Source organism: Nesoenas mayeri (assembly GCF_963082525.1).
Source record: "Nesoenas mayeri genome assembly, chromosome: 13".
NCBI classification, from domain to species: Eukaryota; Metazoa; Chordata; class Aves; order Columbiformes; family Columbidae; genus Nesoenas; species Nesoenas mayeri.
In genome coordinates, this window is record NC_137550.1 from 2133799 (window position 1) to 2154355 (window position 20557).

Consider the following 20557-nt stretch of genomic DNA (forward strand, 5'->3'; position numbering starts at 1 on the left):
TGCCAGCATGAGTCACAGTTTGCTTGTCTGATGAGGTTAAAAGGCAGTACAAGCAGTCGGTGAGACTCATAATGGCAAGAAATCACTTCAATCAAGGGAAATAAGCTGTATTTTGGCCTCACTCACAGATGTTTATTTATGTTTCTAATATTTCTCAGAACAAATAACTTAGAAAATGTATTTCCCTTTTAGTTTCCTCCAAGACAATGGGCATCTCTGGTTTTTGTGATGGTACAGGCAGAAATGCCAGTGTGAGAGTGCCCCACACAAACCACTGTAAAAAAAACCCAATTATTTGGGGATCACTAAGATGCCTAGAAATTCTGCTCTGTATCCTTGAGTGCCATCTACTGTGCTCCTGACACTGAATAACTTAGATGAAAACCTCTCACTTGCAAAGCATTTCTGCCACTGTACCAAAGCTGCTTCTGACCAACAGCAGAGAAACCTTTCATTATAGGAGAAACGTCAGGCCTGAATGTGTCACATTAGAAACTTTCACTGTGGGAGTCTGAAAAGTGATACAACAGCACCTTCAGTGGCTTTCTCAAGGAAATACTTTGCTAATGAACATTATTACATATGCAGTAATCCCAAGGAAATCTGTGAACAAGCCAAATCTGTGAGTGAGCATCGTTTCCTAAGAGTTCAATGGCCACCATGAGCAAACTCAGCAAAGTAACCTGTGCACATGCAACCTGCCCCAATTAAAAAGAATCACTGTCCTTCCTTGAAACAGGACTGGAACAGAATTAGAAATGCTTCAGATTATGCCTACACATCTACTTTCATTCTCACATCCTAGAATTCATGTGACATCGCTCAGCCAAGAAGAAAATAAAGAGACAGCAACATCAACCTTGCCTGACTTCATAACTTGCTGACAAATGATGCAGGTCTGCAGTTTTGAATCATGAGAAGCCTGTGTTGAAAACAGCAATGCAGGATGTGATGATCCCATTTCTCACAATAATATTTTGGCATGTAAAACATATTCCAGACGGCAAAGTGAAACTTATCATATGACCACCATCCAGGTACAGTGGTACTCCTTCATTGTTGAGTTTTGTAGAAATTGTAGGCCATTAACACGAAGTAGAAGTTTAACTTAATGGGGATAAATTAAGTGTGGGTGTGCTCATATATTACAAAGAACCCTATAAGCCAGAAAATTATAGTGGTCTCACGAGGTGGAAAAAGAAACTAAAGAAATTGTTTTTAGTTAAGTTATACCATTGGGGGTTTTTATAGACTTGTTTTTGCTTTGTAAACAAGTGCAACATCACTTTATTACCATGGTTATGCTACCATGGCAGTGTAATCTTGCACTTGATTACAAATCAAAACCAGAGATAACTATGATAATAAAACAACACGTTAACATCATAATCTAGCAAAACATAATAAAATAATTGTTGCTGTAGATTTAACAAATGTAAATGAGTAATATGGGTGGCATAGTAGAACTAGTTACTCCCAAGATACAAGAATTACTTATCCCAATATGGACTAGAAAAAGCTTGGAAAAATCATTAAGTAAAGTACATAAAGTAAGGTGTAAAGCGTATGTAGGAAAGACTTCATCCTGGAAGTTGTTTTTCCCATATTCATGCTTGTCAACATCAACTTTCCATGTTATAACAAATTGTTATGTTATAACAAATAACCTGTGGTGCATCTTGGGTGGAGACAACTAGCTAGATTTTTAACAGTAGACTCAAAACTTTTGGCTTCTACTGTGTTAAAATGCAATGTTTTTCCATGCATTTCAGATCAGCTGATCAGAAGGAGTCAAGAAAAGCTCAACTAACAAATTTAAAATTTTTCCCAACAAATTCAAAAGTATTGGAGAAAGAAGGAGTTATCGTTCAGAACAAATATGCAGACATAAGGACAGAGCTCCACTGTCTCCTAAAACCAGCTATCAATATTCATAGGTGTCAGACACGCATTTACAGTCTTCTTCATCCCAGCGGGTACCAAACTGGTATGGTAAAAGCCCATGATATAATTTCCATATCTCAACAACACCAAGACCTTTTTCTACAGCTGCTGCCTCTGATTGAGGATGGAAATATATTTTCATTAAAAAAAGCAAAACACCCAAATTTACTTAAAATAAACACATTGCAAAAAAATTTATACATCAGAAGGTGGAAACAGATTGGCCAGACTAACAACTGCTCTGTCCCGATAAATCTAGCACAGCTGGAGAAGAGAGCCTGCTGCTAATGTGTCAACAGGAATGGAAATCAAACCACCCAAAAAATAACAGAAAATCAACATAACTTTATTGACCATCCTGCCTTGCCCATAAAATCTTATACCTAAGAGTTGATAGAGGAACTAGATATTTCATATCTCTGCCTTACTCATTGAACTTTGTAGTTCTGAACCTTTTTCATTTAGGAACCGAGTCAGAATCTTGGAGGAGAGATTCATCCACTAAACCTACTGCTGTCACCATGCTTATCAGAGTTCCTGCAGGAATAATAAAGTTTTCTAACAAGACTTATTACAATCAGAAAATACAGAATATATATTTGAAACTAATGCCTGAATCCAAAATGTCGATATAGCACATATTGGTAATCATAGCCTAGACTCCATGACAGGCTTGTGCACAAATTCCACTCATCTCATTAGCATCTTTAATGACAATTTTGGCAGAAAAGCTAGTGAGGATCCATTCCATTTCTCTTGTGAGTTGCCCATTCAGAAAAGGGTTGTACTGCGTCAATGAGGCAGTGTGCAAATAAGTGCAAGGCAGAGCAATTGGCATGTGGCCCCTCTTACATCAATGTAATTTCCATTTAATTACCATGCAAGCAGATGAATCACATCAGAGCCTCTTTCCCAGCATGTGTTGATAAAACATGAAGTGCTACTCTTACCATTGGGTCTCAGGGAAGTGAACTAGCCTACAAGGGTATTTGCGCATATTTTAGTGAGTAATAGACAGCTCCAGAAACAGAATTTCAAGGGATATATCATGTGAATTGGAGAAATGTTAAAATCATAATTTGCTGAGTAGAATTTAATGACATCAATTCAACAGACAGATGTGAAAGGAAGTAGAAGAAAAATTTGAGTTAATTATGAGTTAATTGACCCAATCCTGGCAACATTTATAATTTAATCTGATGTATTACACACTGGTATATTTGTCTTACAATATATCCAAGTGCTTTTCAGAGATTTCACTTGCTTCTCTGTATTTCTTTCTGTCTTGTGTAGAGCAGCTCTCTACATTGGCCTGCATAATGGCACTGATTTTTCCACACTTTTGAGCTCAAAGGCTGAGTTGGCCCATTGTATGCACCTCTTCAAAAAATGCAGTAGTCTACTCCTTGAAGTCTTGGCATCTCACGATCACTCAGGTTGAGCCCTTGGGCAAGAAATTCTGATGTTGTTATGTTAATAATATAAAGAATATTAAGGTTACCATACACTAAAATGAAATCATTCTTATTGTCACAAAATTCTGCCAATAACACAATAAAAGCAACAAATGAGGTAGGATGTACACAAATATACCACATAGCAAAATGTTGACATGAAGCATCCATCTGCATGCAGCAACAGACCTCCCAAGTGAATGCAGGGCATAATTTCCAAACAGAACAAGCATGAGAGTGTTTCAATTATACATCCAGAGTACAGAATTACACCTGACCATTCTTGGAGTCCATCTGCATTTCCCCTTATGTTCTCCAATGTCTGCAGCTACAGCCAGCGCAGGAAAATGAGCCGTATGTTAATCTTTGCAACAGACTGCAAGTAGGGCTGTTCCTGGAATTGATAACTGTTCATTGGCAAGTGCTGAGAAGCACATGCCACTAACTAGTTCCTCATCCCAGTTTCACTCTGCTGGGGTGAGTGAGAAGAGATAGCAAGTTCTCAGCATAAGATAGTATGTCCTAGATATGTGGTGCATGAAAGCATTGCTAGATTTAGCTTCAGGCACCTTCTAGCAGGGGAAGCAAGAGCTTTTATGGGTAAGAGAAAAGAGAAGTAGTAACCAGTACAGGTCATCTGGGATGGACAGAATGGATGAAGCCATTGAGGTGTATTCCTCTGTCACAGCTCAGATCAGGCTGCTGTGGTCACATTTGTGTTTCTAACTCCAGGTCACACATATGATGCTTCTAAAATAGTATTTTATTTCCTGCTTTCCTAAATTAATTTAATGTTTGGTGAAAATTAAGAGGAATTGTTATCCTTTCTGCTCTGCTATTCTGCGGAATTTACTATTTGTCTTTCTCTTTTTTTCTCTATTTCTTTTTCTTAAAAAAAATAAAATAAAATAAATAAATAAATTGCACTGTTTCTAGAACTCAATAAAAGCAAATGTCAGCTCTCAGACAGCTCCCCTGGTCACTGAGCAGATGCTGCTTGAGCATCAGGCTTTGTGGTGTGGTTGGAAAGGCGGTGCACATTTTAACTGGGTCTTTCTCCAGGTGGCAAATAGACTGTGAGAATGAGGGAGGCCCAAGCTACAGCTGAAATCAGACAAGTTTTGCAAAGGCGTTGGGACTAGCATCCGTATCCAAGATAAAATCCCCGTAAGAAATATCACAGGTAAATACATATGTACAATGGCACAGACTAAAATAAACACAATCTTGGTAAAATGTCTGAAATTCTGGTTAAATCTTTTTATTTTAAAAATTAGAGGTTAAGAATAGGGGCTTAAACATACCTAAGGGACACTCTGGCTGTCCGTGTCTCACATGCCCCAGCACCCAGAAGTGATGATGTTCTTCCTTTCAGATGAAACTCAAACTGTCTGTGGGAAACACATTAGCTGTCTTCATTTCACTTGTTATCTCAGTGATCTACCTGACATCTTCATAAACCAGCAAATGGAACAGTTTATCCTCATAGGGTTTTTATTTATAACAATTCTGCATTTCTCATTGTCTTGTATTAATTCCTGGTTTGTTACAAACTATGTGAGTTTATATTTCTTTTCAACTAAACTCATAACAGTTAATTACAATGAGGCAACACACAAAGCTCCTACTGGATCTAGCAAGCTACTGTCATAAAAAAGTAAACAAAGATTCATGCATTTTAAAGTACATTTAGTTTCACTGATCTAGAAGGAAATTTGACATGAGGAGATTGCACTGACAGCATTAAAACTGCTGCTGTATTTAAATTGACAACAGTACTGTAAAACAAAAATGTAGCTATACACACTCCAGGTTTCTGAGGCTTTACATTCCTGTGAATTTTAAAACTCATTGCATCTTCCGAAGATTTTTAGCAAAAGGATGAGATAAAAATATAATTTGATCTAAACCTTTATTTGCATTAAATAACGGCATTTAAATGTGTGCCATTCAAAATCAGTCTGGATTATACTTGAAAATAAAAGGTTTAGTTTGGATGGGCAATTCTCAACATCACTGGACAGGCAAGACATGCCTGTCCAATTTAGTATCTAAAATATGAAAAACAGCTCCCTGATTGGATACAGCATACACACTGTGGGTAAATTAGAAAACTTTTAGGCCATATGTTCAACTAATGAAACAGTTAATCCACTGAAATAATCTAGAGTGTTTTAACATTTCTCTTCACTTCTCAGGAACTTGGGCAGAGGACAAAGGTGGACACTGCCAGTCTTTTCTGCCATGTATAGAGGCTGTATCCAAAGAAACATCCTCACTGAGATGCCCGGGTCACATTTTACAGTTAGTGTTTACGTAGGATTGTTGTCATGGTGTGTTCTAGGGTGACACCATGTCTCAAGCTGAGCTGTGGAGCTGCAAGTGATGCAAAAAAACCTGCCTCCACTGAGCAAGTGTCCACTGAGGTTTTGTTACAGAAACCTGCTCTGCAACCCACTCTCATTATCAATTAGCTTCTGGCTTTATTTCAGATCACAGCCTTAAATGGTTTAGAGATGATGTGCCTAACTGACCTAGTGATGACTTCTTGTGTCCTAATGGAGCTGTGAGAGAGGAAATAATGATAACAGGTTCCCCTGGATAAAGCTGCAAAGGGGAGCAGCCCAGTTTACTGACTTCAGAAGGAAAGTTGCAAAGCACATTTACTTCTTACAAAGTACAAAGGTACATGGAGGCTCTGCTTTTTTTCACACTGCAGCGTTTGGATTTTCTATTTAAAAACTGCTTTTTGCAAGAAAGCTGAGGTTGGCAAAGAGATGAATTTTTGATTTGGTAATAAGGTGCTCAGAGATTTGTCATGGCTGTTGTTACACACTGACACATACAGATCCTGTCTTCATCACCCAACCAGCAGGCAGAGCTGGAAGGAAACAGGCTCTGGAAGATGTAAGATGTGACTGCAGTAGCTGAGTGTCTTGCTGTTACTTGTTAGCAAGCAACAGGACACTACAAGTCAAAAAGTCCTTGTCACTCCAGTATTCCTGTGGGATCAGGAAACTCTCCTTGGAATCTCTTTGTGATTTAATTTTTCTTTTTGGATCATGTTGCTCCTTCTAGATGAAGGATACTGCCACAGTCGTGCCAAGAGCTACAGTCATGACCAGGCAGGAGGAGTGAAAAGAAGGCTGGAAGAAGCAGAGAAATGCTCTGGCAAAAGCCCGAATGCCTCTGAACTTGCTGACAATGTTTCTACTGACTTTAGCACGGTCAGTATCTCCCCTGGTGCATCCCTTAGGTCCACCTTTAAGCACAGGGGGAAAAACAGGACAGGACAGGATCCTCTTGTCAATGGAAAAGAACACGGTGGGGTAATAAAGAATACCTCTGCCTACACTGAGAAGTAGCCTGGAGCTGGGGTTAGGTGATATACAGGCAGCACAGAGTAAAGAAATAACAGAAATAAAAGAAATAACAAGAAAGAGGCAGGTGGTAAAAAATTAAATCGTAATAGTTCTGCCTCTGTATCTGACAGCAGAAGTTGGTCTTCGGAGTCCCATAAACTGATGCTCCACAACGTGACTTATAGCTGAGCTCAAATGAGTCATAAAGACCTGGCACAAAACTGTCAGGCCCTGTCCACAGCAGGTAAGAAAGGTGCCATTCAAACTCTCTCTTAAGGCCAATGTTGGTTTACTCTGGGGAAAATCCTCTTTGCAACAACAAACCCTTTGGTACATCATCCAGTGCACAGGAAGCAAGATTAGATACCTAAGGCAAGGAGTCCTCTGCTCTCCTCCTGGAAAAAAAGACAAGACTTGCCACACGCAAGTGAACCCAAGGAATGCTGAGGTGATGGGCAAGAAGCTTGTGGGGAACAGCTGCTGCATCCCAGGAGTTAAAGCAGAACTGTCTCCATCGCTGTGAGAGATGAACGCGTTGAGCTCCTTCCTTGGATAAAGTTGTTTGTGGACCACAGAAAGCAGCTCCTGTGTCCCACAGGCTCCAGGGAGCTGCTGACTTCACAGCAGATGCTTGCAAATCACAGACTGGACCTCACAGCTTCGTGGCGCTGGAGTGGCTTCTGCTGTTTGAGCACGCTGAAGGACAGCATTAGAGTTTCCAAGCAGCGTTACAGGGTTGGAAGTGTTTTCATTCAGCATTTGAATAAAAACAAGAACTTTTGAAGATATTTGCAACAATAAAGTTATGTTAAAAAAATACACATTTTCAATTTTCAAGACACAAGTTCTACTTTACAGCTTGAAATATAGTTCAATATGCCCTAGTGATTATTATGTTACTGGGTGAATTTTTAATTCTTCGCAACAGATCATAATGAAACTGGCAGAATGGGGACTTGGACTCCCACATGCTGCAAAAATACTTCACCAACAAGAAGAATAAACCCATGCCTCTTTCAGCTTCCCAGGAGAAGTGCTGCAGACATGGGTAAACTACCATACAGTTTTCAGTTTTGGCAACACACCATATTTTAATAAAAAATGTAATTAGACAGAAGCACTCTGAGCGGTTTTATTTACCATGGCACACTCCCTCAGGGTGCTATGTGTCTCCAGAGCAGTGGCTGAAGAGGTCCTTGCTCCCCACTTTTCTGCAACACAAGGTATCAAGTGGTGTGTAGCACAATGGAGTCCAGGATCTCATGAGCTATAGCAGAGCAGCTAAAGGAGAGAGGGACCTTCACTGAGTAAAGCATTTTCTTCCAGAGTGTGTAGCGAAGAATAACAGCATTCATTTTCAGAAGGAAAGTGCAAAGCAGTATCTGAAGTCAGTGGAACCTTGCCGAGCACAGGAGGGATACTCGTGCATTTGTTATAGCCAGTTAACACTCAGTTCACTTGTCCTACATCAGGTAGCAGATGGCAGTGCAGTTGAGATGGATATCAAAACATCAGGGAGGCTGGGTGATAGTTAGAGATGGTTGCAGCTGTATGTTGTTGCCCCACAGTATTGTTCTGACTTTGGCCCCTACACTTTGCCCACAGTAAAGACCATGGTCTGGACGGGGGCTTGGTGTGGCTATGAGCTCTCACATGGGTGAGACAAACACAAAGGGAATCGCTGACACAAGGAGCTGCCTGTGATCCTTTCTTGTGAGGCACAGGATCTCCAAGAGTACAATTCAGACAATACCTGGGGTGCACTACCAGCAAGCCCTGCCTGCTCCTCTCCCTCTCAATATTCTGAAATATGTTCCTGGCTGTCACATCCCCCTTCCTACAATAATGCTGCAAATTTACCAGCTGCTGTTGCTGCAGAGACCTGCTGAAGAAGGGACAGATTTGTCCTGAGGGAGAGAAAAGAACTTCCATACAGAAGATTTACAGTGGGTCTCACGGAATTTTTTGGAGGAATTTACAATGCAAGCCAAGGTTTTACTAAAATCTGAATTTTTATAGGGCCAGTTCCTCTTATATTAAAAGTGACAAGCTTTCTAAATCTGCCCATGCAGCTGCAGCATACACAGAAAAAAACCAGCTCAGTTACTGATAAAGGACATTACCATCTGCCTAAACAAATTATGGCAGGTCAAACACTGAACACTTATAATTTTATCTACTAGAAGACAGACAGGTCCTGCAGATGTTAGAAGTGATGCAAAACGACTCTCCGTAGGTACTAAGTGCACTCTGTAGCACTTCTTGCTCTACCCACCTTTAGGCTGAGACCCTGTTCAGAAGTTAGATCCAACTCAAAGTAATGCTTTAACAAAATTAAAATAAACCTCCTAATTGACAACAGTCTTTCTGTAGGCAGCAGAGACTTCCCCAACTTGCTTCCTTGAATTTATAAGATTTATTTATGGATTGTTCTCTTGCTTGCAAGCCTTGAAGCTGAGCTCCATGCATTGTTTCAAAAGCAGAAACTCAGCAGAAAGCAAGCCAAGATAGAAGCTTGTCCTTTTCACTGTTTCCTTCCTAGACCAGCAGCTCACCATCAGTGCTGTGTCTTGCTAGACATAGCATGGCAGCAGCACATCATGGAAGAGGTGGAAACAACCCTTCTCTGTTTTATGGACTGCTCATTTTTGATCTTTCTCTTGCTCATGGTTAATAAGGACTTAAATTTCTAGGGGGCTTAGAAAGGAGCGTATAAAGAAACCACTTCAGTCAAATCAACGTTCCCAGATAATGGGAACAAGCAGTACTGATATTACCGGCAACAGGTTGTTTCTTGAAAATAAAAACAAGTTTGAGCCCTGTGTCTCTCTGTTGGGGAAAGCTGTGCCCACATAAACACCTTTTGTCACTTAACTGCATCCATAGTTTGACATCAGTTGTTCTTCTTTTACATTCCTGGTCCACCCAATATTCTTAATGGTCTTTGTATTGTTACATGACCTTTTGGCAAGGAAGACAACAAAAAAAATCAAAGACCTCAAGCTCATCTTCAGCAAGGGCTAAACCTTTTTTTTTTTTTTTTTTTTTTTTTTAATAATAATAATTAAAAAATTTTTTTGCATAGCTATTGCCAGACTGCAACATGCCTTCCAGAAGAGTGTCCAACAGTTTTTTCTATAAGATTTATTGTGAAAATGAAAGACACAAAAAGATAGATACAGCATTCATGCTAATTTGCTATAAAGTATTTTCTCAATGGAGAATATTGAACTGGAGTCATGCATTCACCACCTGCCCGTCCTGGGGATGGGGTGGCTCCTTGGATGAACAAGTGGAATTTCATCAATTAGGCAAACAAAAAAGTCCAAATGACTGTATCCAGCTCACATTGGTGCCATTCTGCAAATACCATATCTGATTTCTCATCTCTTATAACAAAAGAATACAAAAACCTTGATAAGATTTTCAGACAAGACATCAATAAAAAGACATGTCAAAATAATGAGAAAGAATAACAAAAGGCTAGAATAAGTTAAATTCTGTGACAATTTTTAAAAACAATTCTGCCTTACTAAGTCTAGCAAAAAGATGACTCCGAAGTACCACAGAGCACTATGGTCTTTATTTCAAAGTGCTTTGCACTGCGCAGATGATGACACTTTCCCAACTAATCTGGCTTACAGTCTTCGTTGTGCAAAGCCTGACATTAAAAATTTCACCAAAAGATAGAATAAACAACATAAAAATAAAAAACACGAGGTATGGGTAATCTCAGATGAGATCAAAAGTGAAACTAAAAAGAAATTTATGTGTATGGAGCAAAGCCGGCTTTTAGTATAATTAATAGCTAAAGGTTTCTACTCAAAGAGGTTGATGCTAATACACGTGACCAAATTTAATCACTGCTGAGAAAGGGCACGTAGCATCACACCCCCTTCTTGCCAGCAGTCACCCTCTCTAGCGCTGATTTCAGATCTTCACCCTTTACCTCTCACTTGACCAGAAGCCATCAGTTCTCCACCAACACAGGCTAAAGCTCTGTAGGTTCTAACAGAATTTCCAAACATGACCAAGCAGGGTGTCATCATAGGGTGCAATATTTTCAGAGGCTCTGGAGATTCCTGCAAGTTAACATTTAGCTGTCTCAAAATATTTTAAAACAGGGTCCTGCATTCAACAGGATACAGAGAGTATCCAAGAGGCTACCTGGCATTCTGCCCCCTCTCCTCACTCTAAGCACAATTTAAACCCCGGGTAATAGAAGAAAAGCTTTTACATGGATTCAGGGCAGACAGTACAGAGCTTCCTTTCCCAACAGCAACACAGATGTGCCACAACTTAATCCCATTTGTCACATTAGGTAAACAGGCAGTGGTTCATGTGGAGAAGACTCAGTAGCGGGATACTCAATATCTGAAATAAAGTTTTCTATGTATTTAATAAACTGGAAAGAGGGTGAACAATGAGGAAGGGTGGTGTTAGGTTTCACAGAGTTATTTAGGTTAGCTGAGGTTGTAAGAAAGCTGTGAGGACTTCAAAAGGGAATAAATGCTGCTGGATGAACACATAGCATGGCAGCCAATGGGTTTCACTGATGGCAAAAGACAACAAACTAATTCATGCTGTTGGATATAAATTACATTGCACACATCCCAGGTGCAAGGTGTAATCGGAGAGAAAGAAAAAACCATCTCTGAGATTGTGTCGTAGTAGATAGTGCAAGCAGCAGTAGATAGTGCAAGCAGCCTCGGTGTTTCCATTCACTCACGCTCTAGCAGAAGAATAAATTGTAGTGGTTACTCAGTGCAAACAGAAAAATCATGCACTTAAAATTAACGTGCATAAAAAATAATTTCTGAAAATAGTGCAGCTGCCACCTGGAATTTGGTTTAGTCAAGATGCTGCTAAGGCCATGACTTGGCAGGAGTTTTTAAATGATTGACCATTTCTAGGAACCTGAATATCATATCACAAAGCGCCAAACAAAACCTTGAGACACACAGGTAACAGGGAATATAATTCTCGTAATACAGGGCACAAGTCAAACACCAGGCAATATAGTCTAGGAGGAAACATCTCCTTTGAGAAGCCTTTTCTGTAACAGTCTGGCACAGGAAAATTCATTGCTTTGCTCGGGCTCATCAGAGACAGAATATTAGTCTAGTTGGACCTCTATTCTGATTTGGTCTGGCAGCTATACTCCAGACTCATTCTACAGGGTTTTCCATTCATTAAGAGATTAACCTATATTTTAGATAACAGCAACCATTTATATTTTGCAATTTCCTTTTTTTCTTCATTGCACCTGGTACTAGGCTTAGGGTACCTGTAGCTATTTAGTTTGGCTTTTTTTCAGAGATTTTAAATAATTTCCACTCTCACTGTTGTTTCTTCTGAAGGGAGGTGCATCTTGCCAGCACCTCCTCCCACATCTGCAGCCATCCCCACAGTTCCTGGACCATCTTCAGAGTACTCTTGCCCCACACGGAGCAGATCCCGCTCTCAGCATCACCTGTGCAAAACGTCAGTGTGTGTATTCAGAACAAAGACATTTACTTCTGGAGATCAGGGGACTAAAGCCCATCCACATGCCTAAAAATAATTTTCTTATAAACGCACCTGAACAGCTGACAAAACACAATTTTCTCAAGGCAGAGGTGGGTGTTCATAAGGCTCTGGGAGGTTCAGCTGGCACTGGCTCGCACCCTGGCTGGGCTGGCAGCCCATGGCTTTACCCTCACCCCCAGGGCTTTGCTGTAGGCGTTTGCCTTTGCTGTTCTTATGCCAGTCTCCGGCTTTGCTTTCTCTTCACTTTCAGCTGTTCTCCAAGGATCCTGGCTATAAGCCATAAAAAACTTGTTTTCCCTCTCCTCCTTCACTCTGCACCATCCCAGCTCACTGATTAGAGGCAATACACATATGGGAATGGATATTGCTCCATACTGGTTCGTTTCAAGTGAAGGTGTTTTAACTCTGGCATCATTTGTAAGGGCAATATTCTAACAAAGTGAGATTTCACCTTTCTCCTGACAGTAATCGTGTTAATACTTAATATCAATCATATAAATATTTAAAGCTTCACTACAGTACTGAGAGATGCAATTAGTATTTATGTAGCCTGAGGAGGGTCCAAATGCTAAATCTGATAAATATTCATGTTAAAAGAGCTCCTCAACCTTCCATTGTGCCAGAGATGCTGCCAGTGCTCTCTAGGGACAAAGCCTTGGTGGATACTGTCCTTGTTTTCACTCATTTTCTGAACATGGTGTTTCTGCTCTCCATTGCCATGACACCAGCTCTGCCCATCAGCCAGACTGGGAGGGCTCCCAAAATCCCAGAACACCTAAAAATTTCAGCTGATCCCATCACTAGCAGAGCTGAGCATGGAGTAGCCGTCACTAGTGGCAGTAACACAGAAGTTAAACCAGCAAGGGGAGGAAAGGGACCTCCCACCTCAGTCCTCCCTGAGGTGTGCAAATTCATACCCAGCAGCGCAAAAGCAGTGGGACGATGCTGCTGTGGCACAGGGAGGCACCCAGGTTAATATGGCACAGAGAGGACAACACCAAAGCAGTGCAATGGGTGATGGGTCAGGACAAAATGTCCACTGCCAGTTTTTGGGTTTACCATTTTTTCAGACCATTGATGGAATTTAAGGACAACTTACGTTAAAATTATGCAAGGTGACCTAACCAATTCGCTATGTCGGTCATAAGCCAATGACTAGATTAGAAAATTATTAGCTAAAGACTAAGCCAGGAGTTTGTCAGAAGGGGAAGACTGTTAATTAATCTGGGTATACTGACACAGTCACTTACACATAGACACAACTGCAGTCATTTAATTCACAATCATGAACACTCTAAAAAAGTTAAGGAAAATCCACTATCATTTCTTGTTTCATCTGTTTTTTCTTTTTTTTTTTTTTTTGTTTTGTTTTGTTTTGTTTAGAATGAAAGACCAAAACAACAATTGTATTTAACTCCTTGCATCCTTGCTACGTGGCATTTGGGCACAGGTTGGCTGGTTGGCGGCAGTAAATGCCAACCTGTACCTCAAAAGCCATTGCTAGGAATCAGCAAGGGAAAAAATAAAATAAAATAAAATAAAATAAAATAAAATAAAATAAAAAATAAAATAAAATAAAATAAAATAAAATAAAATAAAATAAAAATATGACAGAGCAGATGGCCCATTCTCACTGCAGCTTCAGAAAATACCTGGCATTATCAAGGTGTGCAGCATGCCCTGGCACCGCTGAGGAGATCTGCGTTACAAACACCCCATGCACCCTCCATCTGCCCTTTCAGATACTGACTGAACCCAGGAACTTATTCAACAACACTTTGCCCTTGTCTCGCCTGATCAGGTCTCTCTACATGATATTCACGGCTGATATCAAGTACCACCCCAGAAAGGCAAAGCAGGGTCTTGGGAAATAAGACTGCAGACCAGGCTGTTTGACTGACAGCTCTTTCTGCTCCCCCTCTTCCCTCTGTGAGGGGAATAAACAGCAAAGTCTGTTGCAAGTGCTCAGCACATCTCTGTCACCACCTAATAATGATGATAATTATCAATAATAACAATAATCTGGATGCAAAGCTGCTCCAGCAGTTGGGGCTAAATGGATATTGAATCTAATACCAGCCTTCCTGAAAGCTGTGTTGCGCTGCCAGCATTACAGTGAGTTTTGAAACTGAAAGAGAAAAGAAAAGCCTGGGCACCTGGAATCACAGACGGGTGTGCTGGCCCCCTTTTGGCCACACTCTGGCAACTTGTTAGCAGCTGTGAGCCTGTTTCATTAGAATGGAGAAAGTTTAATAATTACCTCCTGTAATTTCTACTCAGATGAGCCAATGAGATTCTCTTTCAATTCCTTCACTACTCCTACTAGACAACGAGCAGCCCTCTCTTGCCCATGAACAGTAGACATGATGCAGACCCACCACTGCTTGTCCCTAAAATGTTCCGAGGTGAGGAGACAATCTCCATGAGTTGTCAGAAGCCTCATTACAAGCAGAATATCCTATGCCCTACCACACTAGTGTTTTTAATTAATCAGAAGTTTCTCCATTGAGATTAAACATGGTGTTAATTTCTAATTTACTCCCCCCAATACATGCTTATTAATTAGCATACTAATTTGTTTAGTTCTTTAGGAACTGCATGCCATGGAAAATGTTCTAAGTTGTCAAATGCACTCATCGATTAATTCAAGACATTTAAGAAAGACTAATTGATAAATATGTCAGAGCACTGAGTAACTGGTGAAGAATCTAGCATGATGCATCCTGACATCCCTTCCTTTGTAATAAGATTCTTGAATTAACTGACAGCTTGTTTTTTCCTTCTTTTAATTAAGTAAAGAAAACCATTGAAAACTCAAAGTCTTTGTGGAGGGTGTCTATTCAATCTTCTGGCTATGCTTGAAGTGAAATCTACTTCATGTACCTCATTAGCTGAAAAGTAAAAAGGAAATGAACCTACTCTGCAAACTAGAATTTATCATTGGGGCTGAGAGAGCTGATGTGGAAACTACTTCATCACTCTTCTATTTATTATATGTATTTTTTAAGGCTCCTTTCTGTTTACATACATTAAAAGTGACTTCTACAAATCTGGAAGAGATGTGCTGCATAAATTTCTTTCTACTGCATGTGGCAATTTTTGAAAGCACTCAGTGTCAAAAGATGTAGACTATATAGAATGCCCAGGGTAAAATACACAGAGTAAAAATGACTCAACATTCACAATTATGTCTCCAAGCATTAACCCTCTCTCTTGATCAGTCCATGGCTATAAATCCCAATTATTATCAGAGCAGTCCTGGTGATGTGTTAATGTTTGCCCCCTCAATCACCGATACTGATTTGTGTGCTACCATGTCAAACAGAATATAAAACCTACTAAAGCACTTGTATATATTTGGATTTCCTGACCTCTAGCTCTTGGAAAACAAGATAAAGTCCACTGTCCTACTGGCCACTGTGGCATCCAGAGTGTTTGCAGGCTGCTGTAAGAAATACCATTTTTTCAAAAACTAGATCTCAAAGAAAACTAAGCCAAGAAATTCCATGTTACACAAGAGGCCAGATTTTGTCCTCAAAAATCAGTGTGTGCAATGGTGCAGAGATGTTACTCATGACACCAGATAAAACAGTCTTGGACAGAAGTGATGGATCTCTGGAGGCTGTCACTTATATCAGCATTTGTTAATGTTGTGACTCTGCCAAGAGCCTTTCCACAGCTGCTGTCTCATGTTGCCGTAAGAACTGGTCCACCAAGCTGAGTATAATATACAAGATACCTGTCCCCCCTCCCTGCCAAAGCTAAAACAGGTGTTGGACTCCAAAAAGCATGATAACTCCAGCACATGTGAATCTGAGAAAGACATGGCTGTATTTGGTCAAAGTTGTGTGTAATAATGAGTGACAGGTTTAACCTGCTTTTTCTCTGTGCTCTTGCATGCATGTTTTATTTACATGAACCACCAAATGCTGAGGTTGTTGACACGCCATGCTAGTTTTATATCCTAAATCATTTTTCTAGATGCCCAGAAAAAGGCATCCACATGGTATAGTGAATTTGAAGAGGACCAACACCCTTGACACAATCTCAGTCTTTTTCCTTTGGTCCTGTATCAGACATAACCAGTCAGCCTTTAGCTGACCCTTAGTTAACCCTTTAGCTTCTGAGTATCAAACCAAGTGTATATTCTCAGCATGAATTAGCAAATAATCACTTGGGAGAGGAGACAGCCTTTCTCTACTCCTTCTGGCAGCCTTCTCCACTTGCTGTTGGAGCCCTGGTTGCTTCCTTCCACAGTTAGTAGCTTAAATAACACAGAAAAGTGAATTCACAGGAGTCCTATTCAAATCAGTCCACATGTTCCTCTGAGCCTGTTTTCCCCAAATGTAGCTTTTCCTCCTCCCCTCACAAAGTCTGAAGGCAACATGCCTGCTTTGGTCCAGCCCAGCAAGAACCACCGAGCTGGCCCAAGGGAGCAGTGCCAGCACCCAGCATGGCTCCAGCCACCCCTGAAATAACAGCAGCTATTCTCATTTCTCACAGCATTTCCAGAAGATTTCCATGCCTGTTATAAAATTATAATGTTTGCCAAAAAAACCAGTAATTCTATTTAGTGCCTTTTGCCTGTGGAGAGGTGCTGGTGCCATCAACAGCTAATACTGGTTCTCTGGTAGAAAAGAGGAATAATTACAATTCCTCTTCAGAGCAATGATATTTATGTGCCTCTGAATACGCAGCATGGTTTACACCTTTAAACGACCTTAAGTAATCATTTTCTAGACAGAACAGAAAATCCATTTCCATTAGATTCCAAAGACTCAGAAAGTATGTATGTAGGAAGATCACTTCCATAAATTCACCTTTTTAGAATCACTGGGTAATCCAGAATTTACGCAAGTGCAGGTCAATCAAACCATTCAGAATTTATATGCTCCCTTTCAAGCTCCAGGGAACCAGAGTAAAATGCTAAAAATAAAATACACGTGTTGTAATACATAGAAGATTTAGAGACAAAACTATTCTGACAGTCCAAAATACAAAGCTTTATGCATAAGATCTCCATGGCTAGGTCTGTACCTAAATCACATATTGATTTAACTCACTGTAGACAAGTCATATAAGCTTTAGAATTATGTATGTTTGATCAATGTGTTTTAGAAATGAATCTCTGTCTGACTTAATCATTTGGGCAAGCGAAGAAGTCACATAAATAACCCCACATTTTACTTTATAGGACAGTAAACCAATTTCTAATCAAATCTCTAAGTAAACAACATTATTTGTTTCCAAGAAATATCAATATTAAAATACTTTTCAAAGAAACTCGGAAAACAGACTTCCAAAATGATTGTTACCTATTAAACTCACACATATTATATTGATATGTGAGTATACACACAGTATGATCAGAGATACAGAGGTGAACACAATACCCCTTTGTAATATCTAGGGATGGAGAGCCCTAGCACCATGCTGAAGAAAACCCCTGTATTTGGTGTCTCAGACAGATGAAAAAGTTGGATGTGTTTGATATTTTACTCCTTTGAAGTGCTAACAGTGATTCTACACTCGAGCGCAGGAGTCGTGCCCCACTACAGTGCAAACACACCAACCCTAATATGGTTTAGGAGCAATAAATGCTGACACCCAGACATGCAGATCTCAGTGTGTTTTAAAGCAGATGACATTTTCTCAGGTTAGAGATAGGGAAACTGAGGCACAGAAAGGCAAAGTGACCCCCTGAAAGGCATAGGCAAGCTCAGGTATAAATGCCAAGAGTGAAGGCTTTTATTTGGATACCAAATCTACCAGTGCAAACTTCCTTTCTTAACTACATTTTTGCTAAAATCCCACTATATCAGTGGGAGCTCAAGGATGGATTCTGACCTTGCTTAGAGCTGGATCAGTCCCAAACATATTCCTTGGTTTTTCCCTAATCAATTTTGGGGCAGTTCAACCAAAAGGCAAAAAGCTGACTCATGGTTGCAGTTTCTCTGGGTGGTAATACATAAATAAATAAACAAACAAACAAATAACCCCAAGGCCAACACCATTCACGAGTTGTTCCTGGCAGCATGCAAACAAGCTCTGCTCCCAGCAGAGCATCACCCTCACCCAGCAGAGCATTGAACTCAGCACAGACCCATGGCCAAGTCCACACTGATAATCCCCAAGCTCCCAACACATGAAAAACTGGGCAAAGCAGATCGCTGCAGCCTCGAGGGATTCCCTGCAAAAACATATATAGTCAAACAAGGAGGGAAGCCACTTACCGTACAGGACTGTAATGAGCGACACGGGCATGACCAGGATACCCACCAGCATGTCTGCCACTGCCAAAGACATCAGGAAGAAGTTTGTGGCATTCTGCAACTTCTTCTCCAAGGACACAGCCATAATTACCAATATGTTCCCCCCAATAGTCAGCAGGATGACGACCAAGATCAGGAGGGCTGGCCAGTTCTTCTCCCTCACGGACATCCGAGAGACTTCACCCTTCTCAGAGGCATTAAGAGGATCAGACGTAGGCAAACTCTGATTCAGAGTCAAATTGCTGCTTAAGGACCAAGCCATCAGACCACCATGCAAACTAAAATCCAGCGTAACAGACACCGTCGTTAAGCTGAGTAATATTCCAGTGGCACTTAAAGTGCTCATTGTCTAGGACTTGTTTTTCTGTCTCTTAGCCGTGCCTCAGAGATGATCCCTTTTCCAAACTGTGAGTCCAAGGCAGATGCCGAACTTCACAAAACCTGAGCCAGAAAAAAATTTGATCTTCCATAGCGAAACAAACCTTACAGAAGTTAGCATGAAGCTCTTCTAGTTTCCTTGGGTGTGGTGGAAGCTGACCACTGACCAACAACCTTGAGTGAAAGGAGACCTTGCAATCTCCAGCTGGTTTCCAGGTCCACCATTCTGAAAAGGAAAGGAAAAGTATATTCTTCACTGAAATCACAGTATATACAACACCTTCTTTATCCCCATACAAATGACATTCTTACTGTCTCTCTTCCTGCTGGCTAGGATGTTCTCCAGACAGCAAGTAATTTATCTTATGGGTACAGACTATGTCTACAATTATGGGGGAGAGAGGGAGAGAATCACATCAGTGTGCTCTGGCTGGTTAAAAGCTGATTATCACTAATTAAATGTTTTGTGAAAACTGCAACAGCAAGTCTGGAGAGCAAAATATGTTTCAATTGATAGCCACTTCACAGATGCTCTGCTGCTGTGTAAAAAAGTAATCGAATGAAATTCCAACCAATCCAGCAGCCAGAGCACGGTGTAAACCACCACCTTAAATGGAAGTATTTAGATTTATTTTGCATATTCTGAGATAAAGCACAGGTGTTGTAAAACTCCTCAGATGTTAATGATTAATTATCCTATAATGATGAAGACTACGGTTCATTTTTTAGTGGGAAATAAATGGTGGATAAGACACAACATAAATTATGCAACTTATACAATGTTATACTATCAATCTCTCTGAAAAACCAGTTAACAAAGAGTTAAGAGAAGAGAAAGGACAAACTTTCATAAAAGCTGAGCAGTTATTTATGCTCCTCTTAATCTATTTTTGTGCCTCTGTGCTTCCGCGCTGATCACCAGCAGGCAGCTGGGCCAGTAAGCCTAGCATGCCCAGCCTGCTGCCCAGGACTATTCCCCACCATGTGCAGGTATCAGCACTCTCACACACACACAGTAAGTAGGACAGATTTCCTGAGAGTATCTCACATGATTTATACTTCTCCACAAATTAGCTGACAGTGAGGGCAAGTCAGATTATGTCCCCTGACTACCCGTGTAATACAGGCCAGAGAGCATCACGCTACTGCCTCTGAAGGAGAAGGAGTCCATTAGCCTCACGCATTGACCTAATTCAGCAAATTAAATATAATCTTCACTTCAGGGACATCCCTGCACCCACTGAAGCTGAGGGCATGTATTCCCAATCCTGGCTAAGTCACTTCTTCGACAAGTCTGTAGTTTTGACTGCCAATCTTGTACAACCGACGAAAGCAGCAGCTTTGCTTTGCATCCCATTGCATCAGAGTCAGGATCCTAATGACCATGTACAGCACAGGACTAAAAGCACAGAAGGAAAGCAGTTAGTAGAATAACAACAAAAAACCCCACACTTTATGGAAGTTGAAGAGTTAGTAGAATAAAACCAATAACGTGCAACTTATCTGGAGGATATCCTCAATATTTTGTGTACTCCACAGGAAAAGAGCTGTTCCATCACTGTTAAATAAATAACTAAAAGCCAGATTCTAGCTCTTGAATACACTGTGCAACACAGGT

At 40.5% G+C, this 20557-nt stretch overlaps 1 protein-coding gene across 1 annotated transcript in view; it reads right to left on the minus strand.

Annotated features, from left to right (window-relative positions):
* Positions 1-18907, minus strand: part of HTR2C (5-hydroxytryptamine receptor 2C) — a gene marked incomplete at its 5' end in the record, with an annotated part of 40421 nt that extends 21514 nt beyond the window's left edge. The window contains one exon of the mRNA XM_080352523.1: positions 18523-18907. Within this exon, the coding sequence (XP_080208649.1) occupies positions 18523-18907 (385 nt within the window). The remainder of the gene's footprint in view (positions 1-18522) is intronic.
* Between the last annotated feature and the right edge of the window lie 1650 nt (positions 18908-20557).